This window comes from Zootermopsis nevadensis, unplaced genomic scaffold (assembly GCF_977971745.1).
Source record: "Zootermopsis nevadensis isolate Lab colony 2312 unplaced genomic scaffold, Znev_1.0 Znev_ptg000007l, whole genome shotgun sequence".
NCBI classification, from domain to species: domain Eukaryota; kingdom Metazoa; phylum Arthropoda; class Insecta; order Blattodea; family Termopsidae; genus Zootermopsis; species Zootermopsis nevadensis.
This window is the reverse complement of record NW_028259139.1, coordinates 12817359-12831889: the sequence shown is the minus strand read 5'-3', so window position 1 is coordinate 12831889 and position 14531 is coordinate 12817359. Positions and strand designations below refer to the sequence as shown.

General features: G+C 41.3%; 1 protein-coding gene across 6 annotated transcripts in view; it reads left to right on the top strand.

Annotated features, from left to right (window-relative positions):
• The window catches only part of LOC110829738 (uncharacterized), a 210207-nt gene that overhangs the window by 156611 nt on the left and 39065 nt on the right, over positions 1 to 14531 (top strand). Inside the window, exons 1-2 of one of the 6 annotated variants that reach the window (XM_087344300.1) lie at positions 9917 to 10045; positions 10809 to 11107. The exons of 4 other annotated variants lie outside the window; for them this stretch is intronic. In XM_087344300.1, the coding sequence (XP_087200426.1) occupies positions 10973 to 11107 (135 nt within the window). In that variant the 5' untranslated portion in view covers positions 9917 to 10045; positions 10809 to 10972. Of the gene's footprint in view, positions 1 to 9916; positions 10046 to 10666; positions 11108 to 14531 lie in introns of those variants that run through there. One more of the 6 variants, XM_087344299.1, reaches the window with a different exon arrangement.

Sequence of the window (14531 nt, the reverse complement as noted above, 5' to 3'; positions counted from 1 at the left end):
ATTTATGTAGATCCTCTAGGAATGATAATATTAAAATTGATTTCTGCAGGATTGTGTGAGGTTAGGCGGTGGATGGAGCAGACGACTATCAGGCACAAATTCTTGTGTGACTTTTTTATTAGCAGTGTTTGGCTTTTTGGGTTCTGCTACTATAGGGGTCTCAATATACGGAAATTGTCAGATGTAAAGAATCTGACAGTTGGTTCTGAAGAGATGTGGATGGCTGCTGTCAATAGAAGTACAGAGCTTTTCATTCTGTCAGTAGTTGCTCTGCCCCCTGGCACGAGGTCTCTGTTCGATGCGTACAGATACTGTTTGTTCCAGATAATGATTGTGTTGATTTTTATTAATGAATAGAGTTTTTCACAGGAAAAAGAAAGTTGAATTCGGTCCACCAGCAAACACCTGCTGACCTATTTTTCTTCAACAAACGACTCTTGGTACACAGTACAGTGGAATGCCTGTGTTGATGACTGTTGATTTACAGATGCTGTCATTATTCTGAATTTAGTTAGCAAGCCACTCTGACGGCGGATGGCGAAATTTGTGTCAACCACTCTTTACGCCTCGCGCTCACAGTTCAGAGTTTTGGTTCGAGACAATTTCAGCCCAGTTCATGAATTAGATTAGGAATTCTGTTACCTTGCATAGTAGTGACAAGTTCTGGGTTCGCCGTTGGTTCTAATATCTGGCGTCAGTGACATAATTTCATATACAGGCAAACCTCGGAGATATTGCGGGTTCTGTTCCAGACCACCGCAATAAAGCGAGTAATGCGAATTTTTTTGTTTCCCAGTGCATATAAAAGTTATGTTTACAGTATGCTGTAGTATATTAAGCGTGCAATAGCATTATGTCTAAAAAACAATGCGAGAACATTGCGTGAATTACCAAAACGTGACACAGAGACACGAAATGAGCACATGCTGTTGGAAAAATGGCGCCGATAGACTTGCTCGACGTAGGGTTGCCACAAACCTTCAATTTGTATAAAAAACGCAATATCTGCAAAAAAACGAGGTTGTATAAGGTTGGAATATATGTGATTTGAATTGGGAAGTAGCTGCTTTGTATGTAGGTCGGATATCTGTTATCTTGAGATATTTGTGTTCCTCATTGTCTCCAGAAAAATGCAGATAAGCGGTAGTACAGATACACGTGGAGATGTCTCACGTGCTTAATATGGCAACTAAAAGGTGAGTGACCAGCGTTACACCCGGCCTGTCCTGGTGTAGTAAAAATTTTTCGTGGTTCTCAAGTTATTTAGTCAAAGATACCTGTGTATAATTATAATAAATATTTGTTCCGAAGTATCTGTCCGCCCGCAACACACTTGCTGCGTTCTGAATCAGTTACCCTCGGTTTCCCTTTCTGTTGGTGTTGTCTTAAGTGAGAAATTCGGTTCTTCTGCCTGTCATGCTGAGTGGTTTGCACTGCGAAATCGCGCGCCACCTTAAGGAACTTAGTATGTACTGTTGTGTCTTGCCCGTTTATGGTTCATTTCGTTCTGGAGCAGTCCCCACTGACTGGATTATGGGCCCCATTCAATATGGAATGGAATATTCGTGTTAACAGGAGGGTTAAGAATAAAAGCATGAAGAATAACTCGTCTGTGACGCGACGTTGTCGGAAAGCGAGCCGTCTCTGCGTCTTGTGGTGCTTATCGGCTTTTCTGGACAGATCACGAAATAGACCACCGCCCGCTGCTAAATTCGTGCTTAGTCTAGTACACAAGTCCCCATCTTATTCGGCGCTTTTTTAAACATTTCTATTTGAAACAGTCGTTAAAGAACTAAGAATTTTGTTACTGTCTGTCGAGTGAGTTTTAGAGCACCCGAAGTAACGAGACAACTACGGAGACCTAGGTGTAGATGGACGAATAATATTAAAACATCTTAAAATAGCAGAGCGTGGGAGTGTGAACTGGATTCAGGTGGCTCAGGTATGTTTAGGTTATTGACCAGCTGAGCGACAGTCTTACGGACTTACTTAAATCGTTGTATTTGTTTGTCTTCTTATACTGATTGAAGTCAGGTCTGAGGAAACCCTCAGCTGTAACTTTGAACGTGTAGTCCTCTACTCCCTTCTTGCACTGAACAATTTTGTTGCTACGCACTTATGGGCTTATAATCATCTATTTTCCCCTGGTCAAAGCTGGTACTTCTAAAATTGTTACATTCTGACACTTGCTGTATCATTTGATTGATTTTATCAGGTCTCCTACCCCTGAGAGCCAACAATTTTGTGTTCTGATGTCAATCCAAGCAGTCCCGTTACATTTAAGGGGTGCAATATTGTCAGCAACCTCAGTTATCAGACCCCAGAATCTTTGCTGACTGAATTGTGGTAGCAGTTTTTCGTGTCCTTTCAGATATGTGATGGGGGAGGGGAGGTCCTGCGTGTTACTTGGCGACAGAGTTACGCCGCGTCGCGATTGTTTGTCGCCGGTCAGTTGGTCCACTTGTCGCCACTCGACGTGTTTTGGTCTCAGGATATTGTCCTAATTGCTTTTGATTGCGCAACGTTGCTCTCAGGAGGCCATTTAGAATTTTTATGACTGAAAGGGAATACAATGGTGCTGGAATTTTTCATTCTTAACTCGAGACAAATGAGGATGTTAATTACCTGTTACGCATGCCCATAGTTCATGGCGGGTTGGTGTTTTGGATTAACCCCGAGCGGATTTGCCGCGATATACTTTACTGTCGAAGCGCACACACACACACACACACAAATTCGTTGTTATTTTACACATCTCATTGGCTTTGTCTTTACTCATTACTTACAAATCTTATTACTACACAGGTATCACGCTGCAATGAAATCATTTTTCTTATATTTCGATAAATATGCATCGTGTCAGTTTAATATCTCTGTAGTTATAGGATTTATCATCACAGAATCCTGTTGTTGTAACGTGTTAAGCCAGTTAAGTCCAATGAATACCTTCACAGCCTGTTTCTGTGGTACTCGTTTTAAATTTATCCTCAACTTTACAACTATAACTCTTACGTATTCTATTAATATTAGATATTAGTGATGAACTGAGCTGTGTGAGTTTGTTGTGGGGCTGATTCCCCTGGATGTGCTCTGTTGTGAAATCAGTCTCCATTACCTGGTGACCATCTTCCCTCCAGTTTGTACAAAAGAATGCTGAAACGTTGATGTGTTTATGACGTCCTTAATATGGCACGCCTTCGTTTGTACTTTGTGAAGTAAATATGGTTCGACCCTCCGCATCTGGATTTTTCCTTTCACGACAGTGATTTGTGGTGGTGGATATGTGGCGTCACATTTATTTGGTGTTGCACCCTCTGCTGGCGCCGAGTCCGATAATTCTGTCTGTCTGTCTACACTTTATTGGCGCCTCAATGGTTCAGTGGTTCTTGTTTGTATGGATTTTGAGTGTTTTCGTCTCGTCAAAGTACGAAACGAATTAGAAAGTTATAATTTACAAATGTAGTCTCCTTCAAATGACGGCTGAAACACTAATAAATAATTTTCCAGGAACGCGATGTTCGGATTGTCTGTGTGTTTATGTGTCCAAGATATTGAAGTGCGAAGTGCAGTTTTTCAATTCAAAACAACATTTGTGACCCCAGCGCAAGATTTTCGTATCAATTTGCACATTACGTTCACGGACTTGGTCAAAACATTATACATCGTCTTTGACTGTGCACAATAAACAAATGTTTGACTCCCTCAGACAGCGGTGCCTACGTTGAAATTAAGAATTTCTTGCTGCGTAAGAAGACTGGTTTTTGATTTTCATGCACATTGGATTGATCTGTCCACACCTTGGGTTCTAATTAATTTTCACTTGACTGTAGTATATATGAAAAGTGTAGTTAATAAATTTTAGTCTGCTTCAGTGATTTTGAAATTTCTTAACAACTGACGGGTGAAATGTGAGAAAAGTTTATCAGTAATCGTTGGTGCAATGTTTGATGATAACGCATGCAGGGTTATTGACTTGAGATGAAGCAAGTATGAGGAATGAGAGATCCTCAACTATTGACAATGCTGACATACTTTGACATTCTACTGATAGCAGCTTTATCTAGGAGTACAGCTATTGTTCTACTTACGTGACCCATCCGGTGGCTGAATAATTGTTTATTTCCGTCATACAACATCTTCCTTCTGCGAACTACCTGTTTTTGGAATTCGAAGGAACAGCCCTCTTCCTCGTTTGGTCCTGTCAGACATTTAAATTCTGGGAACAACTTTTGCCCTTCTCTTCCAAGACATCCATCCATCAACATCCAGGTCTCCAAAGTCTTTTTCTTGCTTTAGGACTGTTGTAACGAAGTTCTATATATGTTTGTGTTCACCTCATTTTTATTTAAACGTCACCAGCCTTCTGATACATTCTTCTCGTTTAGTTAAAAATGTTTGTCTCTCAGTTTGTCTTCACATTCTTAGGGAGAATGACCAAGTCTGATAATAGTACAAAGCAGGCAAAATTATAGTTCTGTGTATTTCAGTCTTTACGTGTTCAGATAGGAGATGGGAATATTAAAGTGTTTCTGCTGCATTGATCCAGACGGCACTGAGTTTTTGATTTTGAATAATGAACAGGAATCGGTCGTGGCCTGTTGTATGACGTCGCTGTATTTGCCCAGAGGGGCAGAAGGAAGTCACAAGAATTCTGTCATGACAACCGATCTGCTGTCCCAGATTGATAATTCGTCAGCATTATTTTGGAACGACATTGCTGTACTGTTAGTCTGTCTGGACGGCAACGTCAAGTTCTCTCTGTGTCTCAGCTTAATGCTTCAACCGCCTTATCCTCGCGATAACAGCTGCAGAGCGCATTGCGAACAGTTCCGGACGGCAATCGAACGGCTGAGCGTAGCACTGCACATCCGTCTGTGCAGGGACCATGAAAGTTGGTTTAAGGCACACATGTATTGCCCCTTTACCTCATAATTCTGTTACGATGTATGCTTAAAATTCTTTACACGCGTGTCGTCGCGTGCGAAACACGGCTGGATGCAGTGTCGCGGTGCTCCGTCGCACTCCGTCACGTTCCGGTCTAAGTGAAAATATAAGTTCATTTTAATGTTGGTTTTTAAATAAACCGAGTTTTATTCAATTCCTTACTTGGTGTATCGCTAACAGTCTAGACCACCGTTTTAGATTATTGTTGAAAAGCACTCGGAGGTCGAGCTGACTTACTAACTGTACAGGATCTTACTCGCTCAGCTAAGCAAGGCGTTTCCTGCTTTTTATGAAACCGAAATTTTATTATTATTCTCGCATCAGCCTACCATAACACCGGCGTCTGCACTGAACCAGTTCTCCTTCGCCGATACCAGGGTACATTTTCAAACGTGGCCTCTTTTCTTCAAATATTCCAATCGAAATTTTGTATGCATTCACGTCCTACCCATCTCATTCTCTTTGATTTGTACATATAATAATTAGCGCAGAGAACGAATTATGGAGCTCGCTATGCTGTTTTGTTATTCTTCCTGACACTCTATTCTGAAACACCTTACGATAGTGTTGAATACTTCAGTCTTTACGTTTTTGAAAAGAGGTGAAAATCAGAGACAGTGAACCGCGTGGTAACAGAAGACATGCACATTATGAACCTGTTAAACACTGTGTACGCCGTTTGGACTCTGTAGACGGAAGCAGAAGTCATTGTCCTTCCGGGTCTTCGTCTTCTTTTTCGTACTTAATGGGATTTTCGGTTGTAAAGCCGTGTGGACTTGTAGGTAGACACCAACATCTTCAACGAACATGCAGCCTCCATCTTGCACATTTACTTATGACCCAATATTTTCGGTGCCGGTTCGCATTTTGCTTTCGTTTTACTCCTCCGGACGTGTCTTTTACTGCTAACGCTGTCCGAAACGGAAATCACCGTTAATCGAACAGTTCCACTGTCCACTGCCAAGATTTGTGAAGAAAGTGGAGAATACTTAGTTATCACAACAGGAAATTTCTTACTGTCCGCGGTAGCTATTGTACCAAATAATCTGGTGCGTTTGTTAGTCTTATAGTCCTGTTGGTTAGTTATTGTGACCTGTAGGACACTAGTTGCCAATTGAGGAACTCAAGCAGAATGATTAGAACCGTTACTGCAATGGCGGGTGTATAGCTTTTTTTTGACATGAAGTTGTTTAAAATATAAAAATTAAGTTGTATACCTAACGACATTTTAATTATTGTCGTCTGATTTCACACGGTACCGATAGATGGCGCGCGCTTACTGCGAGCTGGTGGGGGAGGGGGGGGGGGGGAGAGCCGCTTTGTGCAGTGTGCACCTAGCCCAGCTGTGACACGCACAGTTTGTACTAGATGTGTGATCAGTGTCACTGGACCAGGTAGGACTCATGTCCTGTCAAGACACTCGCTGGAGTGCATGTGCCCGGTGGATTGTGCACGCACTGAAGTGATCGTCCTCTGCGTCCACTCATCTGGAGATTTTCGAGTGCGTGTTCGTAACACAGATTTTCTGCTGTATCAAGTGACCACTACGCCACGAGACAGTCTACGTATTCTTAACGTCTGCATTACAGTAGTTGGAGGTGAGTGAAGATGTCACGCTGGGGCCGGTTTTACTCCAGGGAAATAGTTCTCCCCTCCGCCAGATCAATTCGATAGGCGCTTATGTGTGCCTCCTCGGAATCAAACCCCAAGTCAGTTGGTGACCTACACCGACCATTATTACGAATCTTAATAATTTTCGATTCCAGGCAAGTTTGGTTGATGCGTAGGATATTTTCAAATTTACGTTCAGTAACACGACACAATTGTTTTGAATTTGTTCCGTTTAAGATCCTGGTTTTGTTGTCTTTAAATATGTTGGCTGTGCACCAGGTATCTCTTATCAAGGATGTGTGAAGCAGGGCATAGGTCTTAAAGATTTTTGATGCTGCTGTGATGCGTTGGGATGGTTCCAGCTTAAGTCAGAAGTATTTGAGCTACTTACTTGATTTCGTGTGACATGGTTTCTGTCTTCTGTTGCGGGATATATATATATATATATATATATATATATATATAATTTTTTTACTTTTTATGGTATTTCTGTTGTAAGATGTTGTTTGGGGGACACATGTTTCGCCTATCAGATAACTGCCCCTCCTCCCTGTTCGTGTTGTGTGTGGCTTATTTTTTTTCTTTGATTGTTTGTTACTTATTTCCAACTGCATGTTGTAGATTTTTGATGTCCGACCAAAAGGCTTGGGAATGAATTCATCAGTCGTTGCCACAAAATTTTATTGGACACCCTGGAATCTCAAGTGTCTTAACGCAACGCGTTGCCAAGTCAAGTGATTAGTTGCTATGGACGGAACCGTGTGCATGCTGAATTATGGTCTGAAACATTCGCCTTCACAGAGCTGAAATATCGATAGTTCGAATCTCGCTCTGGTCCCGGATGTGTGTATGCGTTGTTTGTTGGAGGTACACATTATGGGACGGGCCAATAGAACGAGTCGTACCAAATGTTTGATGGATTCACTGATTCAGAATTTACCTCTTTTCTCGTCACAGTGAGATATATTTTACTTATAATTTTTGACTACGTGTGCTGCGAACACGTGCCTTTGTAAAAATAGTGAAAAATAATCTCTTAAAATTTGTGGTTTTAAGTAGCTAGCATCAAAAAACAGATACATGTTTGTGGCCTGTGTCAAAAATCTGAAACGTACCGGAACGACTGAACGGAAGTTACACGTCGGTCTTGATAATTTTAGCGTACAGGGAGTATAGGCCTAAAACAGGTCATTGTATTAAGTTTCAGCTTTAGTAACTTGTACCGAGGATGAGGTTGGCGGTGCATGTAGCGCGAATTGGTGAGCTGAGAAATGCATACAGAATTTGGTGACGAAGGAGAAGATAACATAAAAATTTCTATATTTCAAAACACATATACAAACCAGCTGTTTACACTTTAAAACACATTGTGCCAGATGCGTTTCAACCTCATGACGTCATCATCAGTCCATAAAATCCATATAGTTCATACAATAACGTATCACAAAACATTGTGTATAAAGACGATGTCCTGCTCATTTATGTAATGTTTATAAACCACACTTTATGGTTTATGTTGCACACGAACTGGTGTATTATCCCATTGAGTCATCCATATGCGCTGGGTCGTGTTCTGTTCGAGGTGGAGGCGTTCTTGTACTGCAGCTCTAAGTCTAATGACCGAAGTCTGTCTTGTGGTTTACGTTGTTGTCCACCGTGAGGCTTGGCTGTGCCATCTGCACTTGACCGTCGTGGATTTTTACGTGTGCGTGGGTATTATAATTATTGAAGTGGAACGTAGGAAAACTGTGTGAGGATACGTACAGTATTTAACTGACGCAGGATATCGCCCATGAGTGGATTCTTGTGAACGCTGTAATTAATATTTTGCTTCCATAAAAGTTGGAGAAATATTTCATCAGGCGAGGAATTGTCATCGTCATGGACCATGGACTTGGTGGCACCTGAATAAATAAGTCTGAAGAGATTGATGGCGTTACACTCGTGGCATGTAAGTTTAGGGTAGATGTGATTAAGCCCACATGTGCACATCGAGATTTCTGCTTCTGGGCTGATAACGCTGTGTGATTTATAAAACGTTTCACAAACGAGGGCGGACGTGACTGAATTACGGTGTTCAGGCGCTAGGGAGAGGATCTTCAATTGGGCAATTGGCTGTTACTACTCTGAAGGAGATATTTCCTGTTTTGGAACTCGACGGGATGAGGTGGGGATCGGATTGGATGAGGTTCTGATTCTCTAGCGGCAGGCGAGATTCTTCTCTGCATGGAGTCGCAAGTAATCAGAACTGCGAGCGTGAACTGACTGTTACTTTAGCGCTGGAACTAATTAATGAGGCAGATTCTAGCTGTACTGTTTGGGCTTTCTGGTCAATTTTATTTCGAAAGAGCAACTTGTAATGTGACAGGTCGGTTTTTCAGTGATACTGATCATGCCACTGTTTAAACACACATACATCTTTCTTACTCTACATTAATTTGTTATAGAAAAGGGTGTACTCTATATTATCGAAATAGAACATCATTAGTTTATTTTAAGAGGCATGACAATCAAAATGTTCCGACTGAAACATGTCTGTAATGGCGGCACTCGGCGTATTGGCGTAGGACAGCGCCCGTTAGCACAGAATAATCGACCGGAATTCGATTCTCGGCAGGGGCATCAACTTTCCGTCACACCACCACTCAGTGTGGGTGCAGCGCTTTGTTGATTGGATAGAAATGTGACGTGCTTTAGCTGTTAAGTTTGTAAGACTTTTAGTGGATTGTGGGTCAAGTTCCATCCATTTTAATCTGGGTACCCGATGGTGCTCGCTAGCTTCACTCTTCGACCGCTTTACACCCTTTGTAAAGAATGGTGGATGGTTCGCGGTGCGTCTCTGGGCATAAATGCGAAGAGTAGTTGCTGCTTCTGCTGGGAATCGATCCCCGTGGTCAATCACTGTACTTGCTGAGCTTCGCTGATTCCTGGCATAGTACACCTAAGGTAGATAGAGCTTCTGAAGAGCTGTCTGGCTCACGAACCAACTCATAGACTTCCTCGTAATGGCGATTTATCCTACATGCCTGCAGGGGGTATTAAATGTTAGCTTGGAAACTGAAAGGTGTTCGTCACTTCTACGCCGTACCTACTGCACGTTACTGTCATAGGTTAAGAGGGGACTGTGTGAGTTTTATGGATTCCATTGGGACTAGTGAAGGGGAAGGGGTGACACGGACCTTGAAGACGCTATCAGTAATAGTGGAGGTGCTGTGTGATTGTTTTGAAAATGACGTCAGGAGAGTCACTGCTCATAATGATGTAGGTAGGTGGAGTGGGGGACTTGGCTAAAGAGGCTGATGCTAAGTGGAGTGAGGGATATATTGGTTTCGTCACATCGTTGCTGGCATCTTACGATGAGCTCAGTGTATCCGTTACAGTGGTGCAGAGTTGTGAGTTCGGTGTAATTTCACTGCAACTTCAACTGTCGGATTTAAATTGTGTGTATGTCTGCCTGTCGGACGGAGTGGCGTTCTGCATGGGTGAAACAGTGAGTGAAGAAACTCTCAGGCTATCTTGACAAGTGGATTTTGTGACATTTTAAACGACTTGTTTGAACAGCTGTGGGTTCCAGTTGAGAGGACCTTGTAAAAATTGAAAACTGTTTCTGAATTTGCGATGCCTTCATATTTGAGCGATTTTTTAAGTCGTTAGAAAATTGTTCTTGCCCGAATGTTTATAGTTTATTATAGTGGAGGTCGAAATTCGTATAAATAATAATTAAAGAATGTTGTACTTCCACATGTTTAAATTTTCATATGTCGAAGGTCCACATTTGTCTATTAATCATTCTTAATAAAAGTTCTGTTCTAATCCACTTTGTGCTGAGAATAGTCTAAAGTTTAGACTCTAAACAAACAGCTACCGATAGCAGGAAGTCGAGATATTGAGCGTTAAGTGAGCGGCCGAGTATAATTTCCACTAACCTTCCAATATTTCTCAAAAGCGAGAATATAGTTCTTATAGCTGACGTTCATTTGTCTTTGGAGAAACATTTTGTATTGTTCATAAAATAAGGGGCTTTTCTATTAGATTTCCGTTATACATTAAACGGGATTTTTTTTATTCTGTTTATAGGTATTCACATTTTATATTGTGTCATGTATCTTTACATTCCTAAGTATTTGATGGGGTCACTAGTTTGTATACCGCGTTATAGATTATACTTTGTTATAGCTAGTTATGAGCACAAATATTTTTAAATACGCGCCAGAGAAAAAGTTAAGGAAAATGATTATGGTTTATCGTTTCAGAAGCATTGCAAAGTCGACATTGAGAGTTCTGAAGTGTACTGAATCAATAAATACGTTGAGAAAAGTATTTTCCAAACAGGATTATTAGCAAAACTAGCATTGGAGACTTGAACGCAGGTATAGACAATGAACCCTTCGATTCATTGAATGATTGACAGCGAGCTATGTCTCAAATGTGGGTGTACATGGACGGACATATCACGGATCGTATGGCCACGGGTAGCGGTGGAGCTTCTGAGGCATGCGACTTCTGCAGTTCAGAGCGAGCCCGTTTCCTCTGCCCCGTGAGGCTGAAGCAGGTAAAGATATATACCATTATCAAAGCTACTTACGGAACCTGGATTAATAAGTTCTGATACATTTAAACAACGCCCATTGCACTAGACTACGTAATACGTTGGGGCAGGGCGTTTCATAATACATATTTATGATGCATATTGTTGATGTCATCTACAGGAGCAGAGATTTTAAGAGGTTTGTGATAGATATTAACATTTAAATACGCGTGAGCCTGCGTGTTGCTGTCGGTTTTAATAGTGGACAGACTGAAGTGATACAGTCTATTTAGAACAGTTGCAGGGTAGAATAGAAGAGACATAGGCAATGTGATAATGTGTATGACATTGTTTTGTGTTAAATTTGAATTGTCACACGGCTAACGTGTTCATGAGGTGCTTGTATATGCAGACAAGGCACCTGGAGCATTAAGTGTAAACCTTAGTTCACAGTCAACCGACAGTTGTAACAGGAATATCGAAAATTTTGAACGTCATCTGTTACAACTAATCACCAGTATCATTGCCTTAATGATATTTAACACCAAAATGAACTGTATCACATATTTATTAATGTACAGATTTTTTAGCTTGTAAGGTTTTGTACATGTAGAATAACATGGCGGTCACGCAATATCAAGAGGTCGATTTTATGTCAAATATGAGATTTGGTACAGAAGGAGATTATTAACGTTTGAAGGTTACTGTCATCTAGTATGTTTAAAATTGCAGATGATGCACATGTCCCCTTGACAACCCTAAGGTAGAGACATAACTTAAAGCTACGAAATTTGTACTCTTCGTCTGACACTGGACTGAATTAGATGGGATGGCTTGTGTCACGGTGATGGACTTTCGATGTCCTTGAAACTAGAGTTCCTTGGTCAGCTGAGTAACTATCAGATTTTTAAACAGGACCTTGCACCATGGAGTAGTCCGGGTCTTAATAATTTTGCTAGCGTCTCTGCACAGATGGAAGTGTCACAAGGTTACTTAATGCTGGATTTCTCCATTCCGCTCCCCTTTGTATTGTCATTTTAAGATGAATTTAAACTATCTGCTTCTTTTGAAAGTGCGTATTTATCTGTATGCATCACGGAAGCAGAATGGCCGGTCACGAAGGATTATCGTAATCACCATTTGCCCATTGTGTACCGTAAAATGACTGCCGGTGTGTTTGTCTGCTGTGACGTGTTTCCTCGAATTAGCTTCCCTATCAAACGCATGTATCTATTTACCCGCCCGTCGCTTTCCTTGTTTGGAGGCCGAAGGAACATTTACATGAGGCAAGTATTCATACGTCATATATTCTATTCATGTGGTGATGAAGTAAACATCTGGTTCTCACAATGAGCAATCCGTGCTTAATATGGCAAAGATTTGTGTCTGAAGGATGTCTAAATACTTTTGCTTATCAAAGTTTTGTTTCATTGTCTTCAGATATCAGGTAGTGCCCACCTCAAACCAGTGGGTTGATCATTCGCTTAATTAATGGTGCTTTATCATATTCATGAAATACACAGTGTGTTCCAGAAGCAGAGTGTCTCCGAAATAGTTTCTTCAACTGGTTTATCGATCAGACTTTTGTATAATTTTTAATCTCTCCAATGCGTACTACTTGCTCAACCCATCTCACCCGCTTTGATTTGATCACCTAAATGCGTTGTGACGAAGTGTACAGATTATGTTATGAAACTCTACACTATGTAATTGGTTTTCATCCTTATGCGCAAATAATATTCTCGGGACTCTGTTCTCAAACGACTCCAGTCTGGGTCTTATTGATTTCCTAGTGAAACACAGGAAATGCAGAGATTAATATGAGGCCAGATATTTCCAGGAACTAATTTCTGCATTCCTCAGGGCTAACATCCTGTTGATGACGCATTTGGAAACACGGGACAGATGTATGAGTTAACAATTCTGAATATTTAGATTATTAGTAACTTTTCCGGGCTATGACGCAAATATCTTCGCCTGTGTGTCTCAGGTAATGACGCAGCTGAGCTGTTGGATTTAAAAATGTTTTATGCCCTCCTACCACTATAAGACTACTATAACAGAAGTGGACTCCAACACAACAATTTTGCCTTACGTTTGATTCGTTTTCTTCGAACTTGTAAACAAACTTACTGAAACATTTAAAGCGCAGATGGAATTTCTCATATTTTGTATTTTTGCAGCTGTATTGTGTGGCGCAGAACATTTTCGTCTCAAGTAACTGCTTCTTGGCGTAATCTGCGGGAATAAATTCGAGACACCGGTAGATGCGACATGGAAGGAAACCACTTGCTATTTTGATTAATATTCTGCAGGAATCCGACCTGAAAGTTCGGAGGGAGGGGTGAGAAGCCTGACGAAGAAAGGTTTTTAGTGTGACAGTGAACACAAAACAAGAGAGTAAACGTTGGCGCGATATTCTGTGCAATCCGTGTCACCCAGTTGGCATGGTAACTGGGACAGTATTTGCTGACACCAACTACACCACACCTTACATACTGTTGAACTAAAATTTGGCCTTAGTGAGCCAAGTGATTGACTACGGGGTTTTATTTCCGATAGACTTTTTTGTCTCTACGTCACTGCAGACCGGCGGTGGGGTTCTCTTAGCATTCTGGACCATTTATAAGATTTGAAGTCCCCGGAATGCGAGGTTGGCCACTCGAAAGACAGTCTGTAGGCCTAGCAATGAGTTGTAGAATTCTTGGAGCTTTGCTTACGCTCCCCAAAATTCCGGTGCGTTGAGGAATACACAAAGTGTCGTGGAATTTCAATTTTCTTGTACCATTAGTTATATCTCCGCTGAAATATTTTAATCTAAGCGTTTCTTTGTATTCATAGTTCATTTAAAGTCACAGAGATAGCTTACGAGGAAAGGGTTATTTCTTTGACACCATCACTTACCTTGGGTATTATGAGAAGTCGCCAGTCTCTAAGCGGGAAATCTTGATCGTAGCATGGAAAGGGTTAAGCAGAACTAGTAATGCGCTGCGACCTTTATGTATAGAGCTCCCGTCACATGTCAGAAAACTGCAGACTGCTTGGGGTTTGCGGGCAAGCGGTTCACCTTGGAGAGGCTCATGATGGCCATGGCGACAGGTGGTCGCTTTCAAACACCTTGCTGATTCCAGCGAAGCACGCAGCTTTGAAAGACGGTTGCAGGAGCGCCACCAGGCAAATGAATTCAAAAACATTTATCGCTCTTTGCTTGTTTAACGACGCTGTTCAGCTGCAGCATCAGATGTTACGGGTATATTATGAGTATTATTTAAGGATTTGTAAAGATATAAAGTACTGATTATCACAATAATTAGCTAACGAGACGCTAATCAGAACAGCAAGATACTTTATCGAGGTTCGAAGTGTGTATTTCTCTGACGTCAAGGCACTCGTGAAAGTTGCTTCCATTACACTTTTCTTAATTTATTTTTTTAGCTATATTTCTAAA